The sequence below is a fragment of the Pseudoliparis swirei genome, chromosome 3 (genome assembly GCF_029220125.1).
Source record: "Pseudoliparis swirei isolate HS2019 ecotype Mariana Trench chromosome 3, NWPU_hadal_v1, whole genome shotgun sequence".
Lineage (NCBI taxonomy): Eukaryota > Metazoa > Chordata > Actinopteri > Perciformes > Liparidae > Pseudoliparis > Pseudoliparis swirei.
The window spans coordinates 17345354-17357612 of record NC_079390.1 but is presented as its reverse complement, the minus strand read 5'-3'; the positions used below and the strand labels follow the sequence as shown (position 1 = coordinate 17357612).

Here is a 12259-nt window from a genome sequence, read left to right as displayed (position 1 = left end):
GCTGGCACTGTATATGTAGGAGCCTCTTTGAAAACACAGCTCTGTGTGAAGTTTTGTCCTAAAAAAGAATGAACTTTTAACTTTTAACTTTTAATTGCGATTAATCGCGATTAATTAATCGCAATTTCAAAATGTGCCATTAATTAGTTAATTTTTTTAAATCGATTGACAGCTCTAGTTTCGAGGCTTTGCACTAATTGTCAACACATTCCGCACATCTCCCGACATTTTCAAGACATTCTGCAGCTCAAATCTAATTTTAGACGACGAATCATCGACTGAGTCACTTTTCACACAATGTTTTCCCAACATTTCCTGTTAACATTATAAACGTTAAAACTCAAAAGGTTTCACTGATTTCTAAACTGAGAACACTTTTATGGATTTAAGGGGATACGTTAATAATAAAAATGCTAAATTAAATTTAGAAATGGTCTTACCTTATAGTCCAAATCACAGCCCGGGCGGCTGTAGCTCAGTGGGGTAAGGGGGTCGTCCTGCAACCCCAAGGTTGTCGGTTCGATCCCGGCTCTCCCCATTAGTTGTTGCAAGTCGAAGTGTCCTTGAGCAAGGCACTGAACCCCCAGCTGCTTCCCGGGCACATCACTGCAGCCCACTGCTCCTTAATAACTAAGGATGGGTTAAATGCAGAGAACTAATTTCCCCTTGGGGATTAATAAAGTATATATCTTATCTTATCTTATCTTATCTTCAGCAGGGGCTCGTCCTAGGTTCTCGGTCGTCGGAGGGCCTTCCTCAGGGTCTTAGGTCTCTCGTAGTCCGGATCTCGTGTAGTTCTGTTCGCCACCAAGTGCAAAAGTCTCAGAGTTTCCTTCACAGGTTTGGGTTCACAGGAGAGTTCACAGGTGAGGTCCGCTCGTGTCAAAGTCCAAAGTGCAAAGGGCAGAATCAGAACGTCCGCGGCCTTAAATACCCTCGGTCCGGTTTCCATGGCATTGACTGACGTGCGTGCGTGCGATTGAGCAATACAGAGGCATTATTTATTTCCCCCATATTTTTAAAATATATATTTGATTCATACGAGTTATTATTATTATTTTTTATTATTATTAGTAGAAGTATTATTATAAGTATTATTATATTATTATTTCTCAGTTATCTGTTGCTATTCAGTAGCTGTATGAGATGTAAAGCCAAACTGTATGCTAGATGAAATATATTATATTACATATTATAATCTTATTATTTCAGAAGGACCATGTCGTTAAAACAAATGTCACCATTTGATGCACTGCACCAGATTGTACTTGGCAGATGGATGAGAAATAGATGACGCGGGCTTGCAGGTGTATGGTCTTCCGACGAAACTTTTATTTATTTATACTTACTAACATTTATTTGACAGCTCTACGTTTCCCCTCTCAACTTCTTGAAACTGTTAGAGGTCACATGATTACTTTCCATTACCTTTTTCGTAAAGTCTTCAGTCCATTTGTTCTTCTTCTTTAAGCAAATAATGTATTCTTTTATTTGGAAATATTAACAGGTACATAACACAGTAAACATGAACTGATATTTCCATTGTTTATCATCCTTTTGTTGAAATATCAGATAACAAACCCACTCCCCCACCCCTCCCACTGTATACACTAGAGTACAGGACATTAAATACATAAACAATATACAAAGAGGTCACCTCATTTCACCGACCCAGACGTACACACACACACACACACATACATCTGGAACATCTGTATGTAGACACACCTGCACAGAGTCAATACCCAGTATCACACAAGTAAAATATATCCAGAAATTAAATGACAACATGAGTTGTTCTTCTTCTTTGAGTTCGGGCAACCTATTATACCACGTCTTGGGGAATAGACACAACTGAACATCAGAAATAGGATATTGTAAATCGACAACTGGCACATCTCCGGCTCAAGATTTATTTCCCAGGGACGTAGACACATTTTTTCTTCATTAATCAGTATTTAAGAATAACACTTACTCTCTCTGTCATCAATTCCCCCCAAATGTGTTTAGATATGTCGGGGCATTTATTTGAGTTCTTGTGAGAATTTCGCCTCGACATGCTCCGCGGCGCTCATGTCTTCAGCTCTCACGACACAATGTGTTTCAGGTGTTTCGTAACAACCAATTACTTGCTCACTTCAAGTTACAGTGATCAATAGAAAAATCATTTTGCCAATGGGTGCCCTTTTTTTTGGTTTGAGCACCTGCCCCCTAAAATGTCTGTGCACGTGCCTGCTCTCAATACGCAACATTTTCTACATTTTTTATGTTTATAGAGATTTCAGTTTGGTCATGGAAATTTGGTTTAAAGTCATGAAAAAGGCATGGAAATCCATTGGTCAAAATGTGTAAGAACCCTGTATATACATCCTTTATTTCATAGTTGACAATTGTTAATCATTAATATGTGATCTGATAATAATATAGTAATGTAATACATGATGTTATATGACCCATAACCCAATGCTAGATCAAGACAGTCACTTAATGACTTTATTCACAATTTGACTCCTCAAGTTATAGTGGAAGACATCAAATCATTTCATCAACAACAAATGAACCATTTGAGTGTTATGTGCAAGATGAATAATTAGTAGAAGCAAACACATCGAAAGCTAAATGCTCAAAAGTGGAACTCAGCAGGGTTTAAGACACAGTATTACACGTTTTTAACTAAAGTAGTCCCCAGTGCTTCTTGACGAGGAACAGGGTTAGGGTCCATCACAGCTTCTGAAAGCAGGCCGCTGCATTCACTGCTAAACAAAGTGGCATCCCAGCGTGAAGCGGCAAAGCATAGCGTGGAGAGGCTGCACACAAAGTTCCTGCTCAGGAGGGATTCAGACCGTCATCACAAGCAGAGCTTCTCAGCAATTTCTCTTGGTGTGGCTGAGAAGGTCTCTCGGCAGGGTCACTTCTAGGCTCCCTACAGTTTTGCTGCCAGGTGGGTCGGTGACCAGAGTCAGTTTGTTAAACACTCCTCGACCAAAGTAGTCAGCCACGACCGAGAAACCATCATTAGAGCTGCGTAACTGAAAACCACAGAGAAGACACAATAACTTCCATTAACTAGGAACGTTCACTGATCGAATCACATCAACGTATAATCTTCGAAGAATTCAAAGAACAACGGATTATGGAAAATCATACTGAATTAAAGGAAATGAATGATTGAACAGCCTTAGCATTGTCACCTGTCTGTTGAAGTGGTCATGCAAGTCACGCTTCTGGTCCTGGGCACGCAGCATGTCCATGACTTTGCGGTTCTCGGGAGTGCAAGTTGGGCACTCGGCCTCACTCTCGGCGTAGCTTTCGAAGCAGTGTTGGTGGAAGGAGTGGCTGCACAGGAAATGCACAGACGGAAGCTCCAAGGGGCTGTTGCACATGTTACACTTGGTTTTCTGGAATATTTTAGCACTGTGTAGGAATACAAAGATTAGCAGTCAAAATGGGCAATCCAGGACCTCTGTAAAGTCACATCAGCACAAGTAGCAACAGACAAACATGAAAGTAACAGGTAGAACTAGTGATAATCAATTAAATACTTGGGAATGATAACTATGTCACCTGACTGACCCAAAGCAAGTCTATGAAAGTGTCCATCCTTCATGTGACCCACCTCGTTTTGAGCTCCTGGATCTCAGAGCGGAGGTGAGCTGTTTCTTCGCGGTACTGGTGGATTTTGCGTTCATCGTCCTCTATCTGCTGGCTCTCCCTCTGCAGCTTATTGATGAGGTAGTCCTTGATGACGGAGAGAGTGGCTGTCGAGTTGTGTGCCAGCGTTTGCACCACTACGGCAGCAGAAAAAGAATGGCTGTAATCCTGGGCCTCTATTTAAACAACATCATACTGAATCTAAGAAATATCAAAATCCAAACAGGATCACATGCAGCATCAAGTAAAACATCGACCAGCTCACCAAGTAATGGAGGCATCAGGTTGTTCTGGTCAATGTGATGTAGGACCTCACTGATGTAGGCCTTGCAGTCCTCTTCTTTCCTGGCAAAGTATCCCAACGCCTGCTCCCATAGGCAACCCTCCTGATCACCATAGCGCTGGCAGGCCTCGACGACTTTACCATACTCCTCATTCTGCATGTGGTAGTGCATAATCTGCTGGTACCTGCACAATAATGCCATATATATATATATATATACACCCATACATATACACATACATATACACACACACACTATTCTCTCACTTACAGTTTACCCTTCTCATAAAGGTAGAGTACGCCTTCTTTGAAGTTGTGCATTTGGCAGAGGACCAGGGCCTTATCAAACACGGTGCTGTCACTCCTCAACAGGGATACCGCTTCCCCCTGCAGGACTTTTTTTCTCTGCCAAAACAAATGCATTAGGAAATAAACATTTAAATGATCGTACCCTTGTTCAACAATTTCTGCCAAGCCTTCTAATTTTATAGGATTGACATCAACAGCAGTCCGCTTCAGCAGCAGTAAAGAAATATATATATATTAATATTTTGCGTGTTATGGACCAACCACAGGGTCCTGTTCATGTGCCCAGTCCTGTAGCCGGAGCTCCAGCAGTGTGTCATACACTCCCTGGGAACAACGGGAGTCCACCTCCATCATGTGCTCCAGGAAGGCCTTCAGCTCCCGAGGGTTGTTGGCAAAAATCGAGATGAATTCCTCGGAGTTGGCCTTATAACAAAACAAATTTGAACAGGCATTTATGAGAACATTTCTGATATCACAGGGTCCCTCTGGTAATATCAGGACCACGGAGAGATCACAGCATCACGTCAAAGGAGTTTCTTAAGCAAAAAGGAAAACCGAAGCTCTGCAGACTGACCTTGTTGGCCCAACCTCTATCCAGGCTGTCCGCAGCGTCTCCACTGGGTTGGTAGTTGGTGCATAAACCCTTCAGCAGCAGCGTGGTGCCTTCAGGAACATGGTGCATCAGTGTTTTCCCGTAACGCTTCATGTTGCTCTCAGCTTGTTCAAAAGGCAGACGTCCAATGTAACGCAGCCCTTCCTGATAGTTCTGGGTTTTGGAGGGAATCATAGAAAAGCCCCTTTAAGACACATAGTATGTAACATGGCTGGCTTTACGCATCTGTTGAAGTGATGCTTGAGACTTGATACGAAAGTGTCAATTCATCTTCTAAGAGTTTCCGGAAAAAATGTTTCACCTCTCATTGCTGGAATAAAACGATCCGTTCTAAAACAAATGGCTTGCAATACAAAGATTCTACCAGCTAGACAAACAGCGGACCACCTCCCAGCGAAACGACTTGATGCAACATCAGTCAAACTTTATACAGCTCTGCACAACTACTCAGATGAAAGCTGGATGAGTGTCGCTAGATATCGGAATATTGAAATTCCGCACCTATCTCACTCCAGTGTCACATTGACAACAATCATCTGATGAGATAACTGAGGAATAACTCAAAAGGAAGTGGTGTGGCATTTGTTGGAAATTGTAACAGGGAAAAAGAAATATTGAATGGTATTATATACGACTATTATTCCTCTGTTTTTTTTTTTTTACCTTGAGGTCTTCCAGCTGGATCTTCAGGTACCATTCATGGTGCATGTGTTTCTCAGCCAAGAAGACAGCGTGGTTGTGGTAGCCAGCCTGCCGGAGAACCTTGATGGCGATCTCAACATCGAAGTGGACCTCACTTTCACTGCTCTGTTGAAATACGGAGCAGGAGGACCACGGCGATATAATATGGCCGCAATCATTGAATTGATTGTAAGGAAAGTAGGCTTTAAAGTTAAACTGTGCGTTATATTGTCGCTGCAGCCCATGTGTTCTCTGATAGAAAACACAAAATGTTGTATTCATCCCAAAAACCTGCATCACCTTACTCCTACTGGCCAGTCACCTTAATGAACTCCTCCAGCTTGGAGCTGTCCTTCAGCTTGGTGTAACAGTTGAGGAGCAGTGTGGTGTGGTCTGCGTTGGCCAGTGACTGTCTGTGCAGGGCCTGCAGATATGCGGTCAGGTTGTGGATCCTTTGCGCGTCCAAGAATTTCCTGATGACGTACGATGGCTCCAGTTTCCCAATGGTGCTGGAGGAAAAGAAAGGGATATTAGAAGAACGGTTCTATTGATTAGGAGAGTGATCAGCAATCCACTCTGTGACCGCTGGGCCATTGTATAAGCTTCAGTACAAAGTGACATTGAAAATGAAAATGAACAAAGACCACAACATCCTCACCATGGCTCCTTTTCTCTCTCCCTTTTACATTTCTAGATGGTGTAATAGTAAACTGAAGGCTCAAAGGTGAGTCAGACACAGCAGGGCTCAACAATACGGCTTGGCGGGGAAAGTACAATGACACATCGGACGAGCACATCGAGCAAGTGACTCGCACAAGTGACAAGTGGTAAAAATGAAATAAACAGTGTTTTCCCCGATGTTGGAAGGAGCTGAAGAGTGAGCCTTCCTTCTCTCCTCTGATGAGAGTTTCAGTACTAATTGGGCACTCAAGAGAAAATGGTGGCAGATAAAGACTAAATGTATTGTCTGAAGGCAGAGGTTCTCAAACTGTGGGGCGCGCCCCTCAAGTGGGGCAGTAAGGTATTACAGGTGGGGGGCAGTGCAGAGAACTTCACATATTACAAAACGGTTGCACGTTATTGTTTTGAAAAGTGTAACACTCTTTTTGCCAAATATTTGAACTTGTTCTTTAGTTTTTCACAGGTTGCACTTATTATTATCTTGACTCGATAGAAAAAATGTGAGAATCACTGGCTGACAGAAACAGCAGTTCAGTTAGGGGGCATATTCATTTACTTAAATAAAGATTAAACGTGACTATTCCTTTCGGTCTTTGTTGTTATTTGATCAGCACCAATACATCAAATATTTGTGATGGATTGTCAAATTTGTGGTCGAGTCAAAATTGACATTGAACCCTTACATTTAACATCCAAACCAAGACAATAGATTCAGCTCTGGAGAGTTTAGTGAGGCGATTACCGGATGTACTGCTGGATGGCTCCGTCATGGTCTCCTTTAAGGTAAAGGTGATCACCGTACTGTCTGAAGATCTCCGACAGCCCGTCACTGTCCAGATGCTGGCTCTTAGCCAGGTTTATGGCCATCACAAACAGGTTCTTCTTAAACAGCATCTTAGGAGACAAACAAGGAGGAGTGAAGCCCGCTACCTGATCCACAGTATCATTAGTCAGGAACTGGATCAAGAAAAGGACCCAACTCATCATTACTGGTCCTGCTTCTGCATTTACTCAAGCGCAGTAGGAGCCTCCACTCTGGACTTACCTCTAGTTTGGTCTGTGTGTCTTTCTCCTGAAGAACACACATCCTTCCATCTCTGGTGAGGATGTAGAAGGAGCCCCACTCCGCCACCACATCCACGACGTCATCAAATGAGGCACTGTAGGCAATGAACTTGTTGTCCAGGTCATAGATGGTCAGAAGCTGTTTGTCCGATGGAGAGCTGCTACCAAACTCTGTCCTGAGCAGAAGAATGATCCCGTCAAAGGTCTCATAACAAAGCCACGTCCAGTTTATTAATACAGCCCAGTAGCACAGATTTACTTCAAGGGGCTTTACAATCTGGACAGCATACAACACAGTCTGTCCTTCCAGACTCGATTCAGGTTAGAAAAACTCAAACCCGAATCCTCATTTACTGTTGTACTTTTACATGAGGTTCAGCTGACACAAGCATCACAGTAAGTCGATGTTTTTGCGACTGACAGGGTTCTGTAACACCACAACCCACAGTGTGACATGTCTGTAACATTCAGTGTTATTTACAAAACCAGCCTCTATTAGTGCCAGTAGAAGAGCAATTTGTTACCACACCGAACAATTTAGCAGAATATTACCCAAGACTACACATGTAAATAAGCCCAGTCGCAATTCATTTGATTTGCATAAAGTGCCACCAATTAAAAATCTAATGCCATTCAATGGAAGGCACAATAACGGGGTTCTAATGCTGAACTTCATCATGTAAGAGGAATGAAATATGTGATGAAATATTAGTTAATCAACAGGCCCACTTCATTAGTATTACTGGCTGTTATAATTAGATGTCTGGGAGCCATAATATAATCAGGAAAAATAGATTTGACAGGGAAACATGTGAAAAACATGCATACAACTGCTGAGCTTGCTGTACAGTTTCTATAATCGCTCTTTTAATATCAGGTTGTTATTGTGTGAACTATTAAAGCCATGACGTGTCCCTCTCAAAGTTTGGTCCGAGCTATATTGTCTCTCAAAGTTTGGTCCAAGCTATATACTGAGGCGTGCACATTGCAATGTGTAACTCGATTTGGTTGTTTTCTAATTAGCAGACTTTTTATTTATTTTTTAAATGCAGCCCATGAGTTGTTGTCAACTTGGAGAAGATGAAGGATTCCCAGTACACCTCTAACGTGTTGTCCTTACTTGTTGGGAGACTTGGCATCCCTGATGAGTAAAAACAGATATCCGCGGTGCCAGTGGGCCAACAGCTTGTGTCCATCGAAGGCGAAGCAGGGCCCTCGTTCGTCCGGCTGGTACAGGTACACGCATTCCTCACCGGCTACAATGAACTGGGAGTCCTGGGAAGGGTCTGCCAGGGAGGAGCAGCGCAGCGCACAGCCGTGTGTATCCAGCTCTACTTTCGGGTACTCCTTGATTGATAAGGTGTAGCACTGGGCAGGGAGAGAAGGAGAGGGCATGAGATCAGACTGCCCCAAGAGCAGTCACAGAGAAGCTTATATGTTCTGGGAGTGATCAGACTTACATGGACTTTCTCCAGAGTGGCAACAAACAGATGCGTGACCTTTGCCACCTGGCGGAAAGAGAGGCCCGTGACTGGGCTGGTTCCCTCGTGCAGAGTCAGAGTTTTACTGTGACGATCTCTGGTGATGTCACCTTTAGTTAAAACCACGCTTCCATCAGTGAAGCCTGTCAATAAACACAGCAACCATTATAAATTGGACGGATCAGCAAACATGACTGGGTAGAATGGCATAGAGCAGATCCTTTTACTTGCGTCTTACCAATAGCCATGAAGTTGAGGTTTTCATGCACGCTGAGGCAAGACACCTCTGTCGGTTTGTTGCCGGGAATTGCGGGGAAAATCCTCGTGCACGGAGGATTTCCACTGTCTCTCTTTTCAAGGTTCCAGACCTTCACCTGAAAAACAAGAACAGGTTCAGTTTAGTCGCGGTCCATTCAAGTAGTTGCCAAAATGTGCGTTGTGTTTTAGGCATCTGGGCAGAAGCAGTCACTTACAAGAGGGTTTATTCCTTGCTCATCCTGTCCCACTGACACAAGGATGCTGTGCTGCTTCAGCTGGTAGAGGTGCGTTACCCGCAACTTGTAAGCCTGAAAAGATGTCAACTGCAGGGAGCGGGTCAAAAGCCAGATCTTGCCATCCATATGTAACATTGGAGAGGTTAAGGACAAATATGTACGGTTGCAGAAATATGACGTGTATGACATCCCCTCACAGTTCAAACTTATAATTCTTACCCTACTGACAAATTATATAACATAGCATTTGTATTTTGTTGGCTTGCTTAGCACCGACTCAGCATACAGAGGCAGGCATGAAAACGGGTCAGGGGTGAAAAAGGTGAGAAGGATAGGCGTGCGGGGGGTGGTGTGCTGGTGACTTCCACGAACATCGATGTTGTATGATAATCTATAGTTCCTCCATTCTGACACCAAGTCAGTGGGCCCTATAATAATAGTAATATTGTATATAATATAGTCATTCATGAACCAACTTCCTTTTTTTTGTTGGCGTGAACAAGTCTTCAAGTCTTGTGCTCTGCTGAGCCACGAGTCTGTTCCTTGAGTCTGTTCTGCCTCTACCTGGTTGTCACGATCTTCTAATCCAGGGGTGTCAAACTCATTTTCACCGAGGGCCACATCCGCCTCATGGCTGCCCTCAAAGGGCCGGTTGTCACTAACACGGTATAATTCTAACTACTCCAGAACATATTGTTAAATAACTGTCTTTGCATTTGTTTGTTTATTTAGGTGTACTTATATAAATGTATAACTATATATGCAAATGTATTTAATATTATACAATACATCTATTTAATTTCATTATATTTATTTTAACCCACATTACTTTATCAAAGATCAAACAAACATTATTACATTAACTTTGTTAAAAGCTTTTTCACAGTTGAGACAGGTGGTTCTCTACTGGTCTGGGCAGTGGTTCTCCACTGGTCTGGGTAGTGGTTCTCTACTGGTCTGGGTAGTGGTTCTCAACTGGTCTGGGCAGTGGTTCTCTACTGGTCTGGGGCAGTAGTTCTCCACTGGTTTGGGGCTGTGGTTCTCCACTGGTCTGGCTTTGGGACGCACTATCACCCCTGCATGACAAGCTGAGACCTAAATCGAGGGATATTTTTAACTTCTCAAATGTATTTAATGAAAAGATGTTGCAGTTTGAACCTGAGTGTTCAGAATATCACAGTATGCACAACACAACTATTTAGTAATATTCCCTTTTACAGTCAATTATGAACCAACAAGTGAATCTTATGGACACAAGAATGCCGTCACATAAAATGACGTGGCGGGCCACATTTGGCCCGCGGGCCATGAGTTTGACGTATGTTCTAATCTATGCCATACCTGCCATAAATATCATGATACTGATACAATACCATAAAACAGTACCATAAATACGATCCTGGTATATTTATCTATAATAGTAATATATAAAATATCTGTATGGTTCACTTTTTACCAACTTTTTCAACACTTAACAAATGGCAGTATTATTAGTATTAGCCTACAAGATATTAATGAAACTACATGGAGCCATCATAGCATTGATTATCACTATGAGACTGTTAGTCTGTATCTGACCAGATGATACATAGTTCATCAGGATGAGCAGCTGGAGAGTTACAGTAACAGAACTTTACAGACTGAACTTAAACATTTCACTTCTGGCATCTTTTTTAATTTTTATTTTTAAAGCCGAAAATTCCGCCACTTAACGGCACTCGCTGCCTAGTGTGCTTAGACAGCTCGACACGGAGCAGCGCGTGCGCTCTGATCGCTCTTTTAATGAAGTATCGATACTAAAAATATGCTAAATCACATCGCTCTTAACGTACGGGTACTTTGTTAGGATCGCTACACCGTGCAGCGTGACAGCAGCAGATAGCGAGCTAACATTCAAGCTAACCTAAACCACCAAACGCTGAAGACATCTTGACGCTGATTGGCCGAGACGCGACACGTGCCCATCAAAGATGTTCTATTGCGAAAAGCACCACTCCACATTTTCTCCGTGTCCCACTCCAATCTCATAAACGCCGGCCGGCCAATTGACCCCCCCCCTTCCCCCAAAACAAAAACTCTTCGGATCTACACGATTCACGTCAGTCACCTATTTTGGTTTCAAAACGGCGAATTTCGCCGAAAGGTGAGGGATTCTCATGCCTGAGAGGGCATTATAGTATTTAAATCAAATGCCCATCTCTAGCCTTGTTATCCCTACTTACCAGTACAGTCATTGTGAAGGTGAAGGACTACAGGTGCATCAATAGTAAGGCTAGTCATTAAGCTGAAGGTCGTTCAATAACTAGGTAGAACATCGACTGAAATGTAAAGTAACAACCAAGCACTCATGAAGTGGCAGTTAAGTAACGTCCGTTTGGTGTGACACTGTTTCCAGGACCAGGACACTGAATACAGAACGCAGCCTCAACGCCACGCAGTCACTGTTAAGGTTAAGTCATTTGTTTCTAAAACAGGGACCAAATGAGCTCGGCTTGAGGTTTGTTTTCACAATAGCTGAGTCGCGAGCATCAGCTGCCAGTGAGCCAGACGAACAGGAGCGGAGGTCCGCCGCAGTGCTGCTGAAGGATATCTCCCAGAACAACGTGACCCCGGCCGGAGACACACGTGGAGATTCCGCTCGGAAGAACAAAGTGTTTCCCATTATCCACAGGGTCCTTCACCGTGTCTTTGTCAAAGAAGACGAATTTTCTCCACTGTAAGAACGCTGCCATTTTGTTAGAATTAGCAAGCTAGCTTTAGAAGGGCGTTGTCATGTGACACTAAAGTCACGTGGCCTCCCGGTCACTACTCCTGGCAGCATTGAGTTTGTTGCCGAGCCCACTCTGACTGCGTTTCCGTACACTTTACCGCACACGGTCCGCTGGGAGGTCAGGTGACTTTGAGGGACTAATGCAGCGAAGGAAGGGGTTGGCATCACTAAACTGGGTTTTTAATCTAACATCTCTTGCTAACTTCTTAAGTTTACCAACGAATATAGACG

The 12259-nt window shown here is 43.1% G+C and overlaps 1 protein-coding gene across 1 annotated transcript; it reads right to left on the bottom strand.

The window, feature by feature from the left end:
• Positions 1-2353: 2353 nt before the first annotated feature.
• Positions 2354-12020, bottom strand: vps11 (VPS11 core subunit of CORVET and HOPS complexes). Its single transcript, XM_056411026.1, has 16 exons — positions 11849-12020; positions 9238-9386; positions 9003-9138; positions 8744-8907; positions 8404-8651; positions 7264-7459; positions 6961-7112; positions 5860-6046; positions 5520-5663; positions 4818-5009; positions 4505-4666; positions 4206-4339; positions 3917-4119; positions 3617-3788; positions 3192-3414; positions 2354-3029 (listed from the first exon to the last, which is right to left on the bottom strand). The coding sequence occupies exons 1-16, from the start codon at positions 11988-11990 to the stop codon at positions 2865-2867; spliced, it is 2769 nt and encodes a 922-aa protein (XP_056267001.1). The 5' UTR covers positions 11991-12020; the 3' UTR covers positions 2354-2864.
• Positions 12021-12259: the final 239 nt, after the last annotated feature.